This window comes from Lagenorhynchus albirostris, chromosome 15 (assembly GCF_949774975.1).
Source record: "Lagenorhynchus albirostris chromosome 15, mLagAlb1.1, whole genome shotgun sequence".
Classification (NCBI taxonomy): domain Eukaryota; kingdom Metazoa; phylum Chordata; class Mammalia; order Artiodactyla; family Delphinidae; genus Lagenorhynchus; species Lagenorhynchus albirostris.
The window spans coordinates 71,594,110-71,600,051 of NC_083109.1; the positions used below are offsets into that span (position 1 = coordinate 71,594,110).

The window sequence follows — 5,942 nt, forward strand, 5'->3', positions numbered from 1 at the left end:
GTCACGTCTTTGTGCTTGGGGAGTCGGGGAAGGTGGGAGGGGTTATAAGACTACAAAGATGGCAGCTTGTGGCAGAAGAGGCCAGCTGAGGGCTAGAGTCTGAGGCCCTAACCACCCTGACCCACTGGTTCTACCACATTCCAGACCCAGAGTAATGCCACACCCTGTGCCAACCTGGCCTCCACTCTCCTCAGGAATGTCCCTTGCAAGGCCCCCTGCCCCTTCAGAGCCACAGACAATGGTTCCATTCTCCGGAGGACATTAAGAGCCCCAAGCACACAGCAAGAGACTTGCCTTCCCCTGTAAGCCACACCACCTGGCTTCAGAGGATGGGCATGGCTGGCCCATCTGCTACCTCAGCCATTCCAACCTTCCATTACCAGGTGTCCCACTCCAGAAGCTTCTCGAATTCCTCAACCCTCGTTAGCCCTCCTACCTTATTCATTTAATGAATCACATATTTCACAAAGAAGTTATTAACTATAGGCCAGGCTGGGTACTGGGGCCAGTGCAGGGAACAAGACAAGCCTAGCATGGCAGGCACGTGTTTAAATGGACATTGTCATTTTCAACCCAGTTCAGAGGTGAGAGGGAAAGACACCTAACCCAGCCTGGATGGGCAGGACATCAGGAGACTGCCAGGAGGAGGTGATGCACAACAGTAGGAATCGGCTTGTTCTGAGGCTCTGGCTCCCAGGGTTCTAACACGGATGGATACCTTTAGCTCTTCCCATCCAAGAACCTGGCCCTGATGCTGTGGCAAGAACCATGGAATCGGGCCAAAGTGAGAATCTCAGCTTTACCTCTTATCAGCTGGATAAGCTTTGGAGAGCTGCTAGACCTCTGTGGACCTCAGTTTCCCGGTAAAATGGGAACAATAGCAGAAGCTGCCTCCTAGGATTGCTGTGGGGATTAAGGGAGTGGGGCACGGGCGGTGGGTAAACGCAAATAATTATGACTATTATTTCCCGGGGTCGTGCTTCCAGACACCATCTCCTTCCTAACCCTACGTCAGGTCAGGTACCTCAGATTCTCGTCCCTTCGAGGACCGCGGGAGGAAAAGGGGGCTACCAGGCCCCGGCCGTGGGGCCGGCCGCCTGGGTTTCGGGCCGCAGCCGCATTTCCGGGCCGGCCTGAGCCAGGAGCAGAGGGGGAAGGGCAGGCCAGGCCTGCGCTGGCCGCTGTGTGACGCGCCCCCTCATTTGCATACTGCACGCCGATTGGCCACAGCGGCCGCCGGGACCAGAGGCTGTCCCCCTCCCCCTCCCGCCGCAGCGGCGGCAGCAGCTGGTCTCGGTGTAAACAAGTCGCGGAGGCTGCGAACCCGGGCCGGGGTGGGGGGGACGGCGCCCACCAGGAGCGCCCCCCACTCGCAGGCCAGGCCACCCCGGCGGACTGGACCCCCGCGCGCCCAGGCGAGGTGAGGCCCGCAAAGTCAGGGTTGCGCGTCGCCCCGCGCCCCCGCGGCGAGCACTGCCCCCTTCCCCCCCTCCCCCGGCGCCCGCCCCTCGTCCCCGCGCCCCAGGTGAGCCCGAGGGTCTCAGGTAAGGCTCCGCGATGCAGGTAAGATCCCCTCGGCATAAACAAGGCCTCAGCGCCCCCAGGTAAGAGCCCGTCCCCTCCCAGGTGACCCTCCACCTTCACTGAGGCCTCCTGCCTTCTCCAGGAGGGTGAGGCATCCTCTCCCCAGGTGAACTCCCTGTGCCTCAAGTGAAGTCGTCCCCACCTCCGGCAGTTCAGCTGAGGTCTTAAGGACCATACAATTCCTAACCCCCTCCATGTTCCCCCTAAACGGAGAACTGACAGCTCATCCACTCTAGAGCCCCTTCTTCCAGCTTCAGTTGCCAGGTCAGCGGGGGTGAGGCTGAAAGTAGGTGGGTGACTCATCTTGGGCTCCTCCTAGCCTCAGTTTCCCCATTGATGCAACTTGAGCACTCCTCAGTGAGTCAAAACTCAGATAGCTCTGGCCCCTGGAGAGGCTGCTGGCTCTGGGGAGAGGAGAAAGCAGCCAAGTGTGACAGAGAGAGTCCCCGTGGTCCAGGGCATGCCTGCATGTGTGTGGCCCGGGTCCTGACAGCCCACTCCCTCCGCTGCAGGCACTGGGCTCCCTCTGCTCCCCGTGGGCCGCTCCCCGCGTGGGGCCACTGCCCCCGGCCCCCGCCATGGTGCGGATTTCAAAGCCCAAGACGTTTCAGGCCTACTTGGATGATTGTCACCGGAGGTATAGCTGTGCCCACTGCCGTGCTCACCTGGCCAACCACGACGACCTCATCTCCAAGGTAACCAGGTCACAGCTGGGGCTGGACTGGGAGTCTAGAGGGGCTGCCTGGCAGCTCCCCATCAAGATCCCTGACATCCTCTCCTTTTTCCCTCCCACCCTTTAGTCCTTCCAGGGTAGTCAGGGGCGTGCCTACCTCTTCAACTCTGTGTGAGTATTCAATCTCCCTTTCTTTCCCTGACCTCTGTTGTGACTTGTGACCCCTGGCATCATACTGAGACTCTCAGAGTCCCCTGGTTTGGGCAGGAAGCTTTGATCGCCTTTCTTTTGGATGCTAAGGACAGACACAGTAGGATACAAGCTAGAGGCGGGCTTTGTGATGGTGGGGACCCTCCCTGGGACTGCCCCCGTGTCCCCACAGGGTGAACGTGGGCTGCGGGCCAGCCGAGGAGCGGGTGCTGCTGACAGGCCTCCATGCTGTTGCTGACATCCACTGCGAAAACTGCAAGACCACTTTGGGCTGGAAATATGTGAGTCAGTGACCTCAGACCCCAGGGTAGCCTTTGACCTGACCTCATATCACTTCCTCCTCCCAGCAGTCATCTGGTAGTCTTTCAGGGTGTATAGGCCCAGTTCACCCAAGTCAAACTGTCTTTTCATCCCCAGACCATGTTCTCTTCTCTCACATCCTGCAAGGACTTTTAGAATTTTTCTCTTAATTCATCCTTCTTCTCACAGGCACAAACATTCCCATTTTAGAGATGAGGATATATAATGAGAATTACCATTTATTGAATGCTTATGTGCCAGGCACTGTTATGTACTTGGCATATCTTATCTCATTCACTCATTACAGCAATCCTGTAGGTAGTCTCTTAACTATCTCCACTTTACAGAAGAAGAAAGGAAGGCCCAGAGATGTTAGGTAACTTCCCCAAGGTCACACAGCTGGTAAGTAACAGAATAGGGACCAGAATCCTCGTTTTGTCTTTTTTTTTTTTAACTCCAAACCGTTGACCCCCAGCTTCTGTTGCCATTCAGAGGATCAGAGAAGTTGCCCAAGATCCCACAGCAACATGGAGCTTGGGTCCATGAGCCTCCTTTTCCACTGCCCTCATTGCCACTGCTGTTGTTCAGGGTCTGATTTCACCACCCTGAGCATCATTTCCTTATCTGGCAGTGGAGGATAAAGCCACCACCTGGCACCCAAAATTGTTATGGGGATCAGATTAGATGCAGCAAAAGAAGATGCTCTTGGGAAACTGCAAGTGACAGGAATCCTCAGGCATCTCTTGGAGCTGTGGTGCCTCTGTGAGGTGGATGCCCCAGGCAGAGACAGAACCGTGACCTGAGTTCACCCCTGGCCCTGCCACAGATTTGCTTTGTGTCCCTGGACAGGTGGTTTGGCCTCTCTGGACCTCAGTAAAATAAAGAAGTAGCCTGATCCAGAGATCAAAAACTCAAGTGCTTGCAGGGCCAAGCAGATGCTGTGGATCTGCAAAAGGGGCAACATAGATCTGGAGAGGGGGTCAGTCTGGCAAACTGGAATGAGCATGGCCTGCCCCGTATTTTACTGTTTGAAAGTTAGTTTTATTAAACTCTCTGTTGGCCATGTATAGGCCAAAATTGGCCCTCAGGCTACCAGTTTGTAATCCCTAGATCTTTTATTTATCTATTATTATTTTTAAAATTGATTAATTTTTGGCTGCATTGGGTCTTCGTTGCTGTGCATGGGCTTTTCTCTAGTTGCGGCGAGGGTGGGCTCATCTTTGTTGCAGTGCGTGGGCTTCTCATTGCAGTGGCTTCACTTGTTGCGGAGCAAGGGCTCTAGGCTCGCGGGCTCTAGAGCGCAGGCTCAGTAGTTGTGGCACACGGGCTTAGTTGCTCCGCGGCATGTGGGATCTTCCTGGACCAGAGCTCGAACCCGTGTCCCCTGCATTGGCGGGCGGATTCTTAACCACTGTGCCACCAGGGAAGTCCATCCCTGGATCTTTTAGAACCTTCCATATCCTCTCTGTTGGAGCCAGCATTAGTACTTAAAAAGTACCTAGGATTCAGAGAGTTCTGTCTGTCCCCTATTAGTGAGAAACCTGGCCCTGCCATTTACCAGCTTTGTGTCTGTGGGCAGGTGGCTTGGTTTCTCTGGTTGACGGTTTCTTCATATGTAAAATGAGACCAATCATATCCACTCCCCAACCCCTATTCCTTTTGGTAAGGCCCTAGCTCCAGGGATGACAGCCTCTCCCCTCCTTTCAGGAACAGGCCTTCGAGAGCAGCCAGAAGTACAAAGAGGGGAAGTACATCATTGAACTCAACCACATGATCAAAGACAATGGCTGGGACTGACCCCTGCTCCTGATGCATGTGGCTCCAGCCCTGTCTGGCCGCCAGGGGGCGCCACTGGCTTCCCTTCACCCGAACGGAGCTCTGGACCATCAGGGCCTCTGCAGAGGAAGGATCCAGCTCCTGTACATATATTTTATTGCATGCACTGTGACCTTGGGGGGAGATCAGAAGGTGGACAAGGTGGACGACACCCCCGCACCTCCCTGCGATCTGGCTGGCTTGGATCTCATTTTTAACCCCTTCCTGCCCCGCCTGCCCTATAGATATGGCCTGTGTGCTTCTCTCTTGGCCCCAGTGCACCATCTGCCCTGTGAAATTCTCCTCCCACCGGGCACCTCTTACCCCACACGTGTCTGCTCCCCTTGTTCTGTAGCGTTTGTACATAATAAAACCATGGAGTGGAGACAGCCCCAGGCTCACGTGGAATCCGGGAAGGGGGGGACTTAAATGCAGATGCCTGCCTCTATAGACCTGTTCCCTTTTGAGTCCCAGAAACATGGGGTGGTAGGCACGGCGGTCAAAGCTGGGAGCCTTCGCTCCTGGGGCTCAGCTACCTTCTCTAGCACCGGGGGCGGATCTCACTGCAGGTGGAGATTCCCGCGCCCACTCTAGCTCGCTAGGCCTTGACCTCAGCTGATCTGCATCTTCTCAGCCTAAACGTTTTGACGCCGCCTAGGGGCAGCTCTCCTGAGAGGCAACTGCTCCGCGGGTTTCACCGCCCCCCCCCTCGTCCCAACTACAACTTCCAGCGGCCCCAGCGGCACCTGCCTGTCTCCTTCGCGCCAAACCTCGGCCCTGGGACTGCTGGGAAGTGTAGTTCCGAGGGTTCCCCAACGCGGGACCTTCTGGGAAACCCGGGCGTCAGCGGTCAGATCGTCGAGCTGTCGGCGTCTCTAAACTTTTGAGACTTGGCCGAGGCTGGAGGTTTTTCAGAATGGGAACCGGGAAGGACTCCAGAGTTCAGGCCTCGTCTGCGGACTCCTCGAGGTCCCCGGTGCCCCGCATTAACAACAAGCTCTGGTCGCGTCCCTCCAGCCCTGCTCCTTCCCTCCAGTCATGCTTCGTCCCTCCAAGTCTCATCCTCCAAGTGAAGGGGGGGGGTCACCTGCCAGAAAAGTCTGGGGCGCCAGGGTCTGCCCCAGGACTCCAGGCTCCATCCCAGGGTCCAGGCCCCGCCCCTCAGTAGCTTATCCCTAGCCGGGGCTCCCCCCGTGGGAACGGGGACCAGCTGGCCGGAAGCGCCAAACTGCGTCCCTGTCGAGCCCCGGGGATCAATCAGGCCGAGGAGTTAATTATGTAATGAGGGGGCAGGGGGTCGGGGCTAATGAAGCCTGGGGGGGAGGGGAGGGTACCCAGGTATCCGGCCCGCTCTCGGACC

At 56.7% G+C, this 5,942-nt stretch overlaps 1 protein-coding gene across 2 annotated transcripts; it reads left to right on the forward strand.

Moving 5' to 3' along the window:
• Positions 1 to 1,261: 1,261 nt before the first annotated feature.
• On the forward strand, positions 1,262 to 4,972 carry YPEL3 (yippee like 3). 2 transcript variants are annotated; one of them, XR_009535444.1, is made up of 6 exons: positions 1,262 to 1,420; positions 2,097 to 2,279; positions 2,385 to 2,428; positions 2,640 to 2,748; positions 3,617 to 3,746; positions 4,475 to 4,972. XR_009535444.1 is itself a non-coding variant. In XM_060123677.1 (5 exons), the coding sequence occupies exons 2-5, from the start codon at positions 2,163 to 2,165 to the stop codon at positions 4,562 to 4,564; spliced, it is 360 nt and encodes a 119-aa protein (XP_059979660.1). In that variant the 5' UTR covers positions 1,263 to 1,420; positions 2,097 to 2,162; the 3' UTR covers positions 4,565 to 4,972. The 2 variants fall into 2 exon arrangements, 1 of the variants encoding a protein (XP_059979660.1); XM_060123677.1 differs by lacking the exon at positions 3,617 to 3,746 and having other exon boundaries at positions 1,263 to 1,420.
• The last annotated feature ends 970 nt before the right edge of the window (positions 4,973 to 5,942 follow it).

Bases quoted from the DNA above. Each gene is read 5' to 3' on its own strand.
- YPEL3 (XM_060123677.1), top strand. From the start codon at position 2,163: ATGGTGCGGATTTCAAAGCCCAAGACGTTTCAGGCCTACTTGGATGAT. The intron at 2,280-2,384 runs GTAACCAGGTCA...CCCACCCTTTAG, and splicing joins ACGACGACCTCATCTCCAAG to TCCTTCCAGGGTAGTCAGGG. The intron at 2,749-4,474 runs GTGAGTCAGTGA...CCCTCCTTTCAG, and splicing joins CCACTTTGGGCTGGAAATAT to GAACAGGCCTTCGAGAGCAG.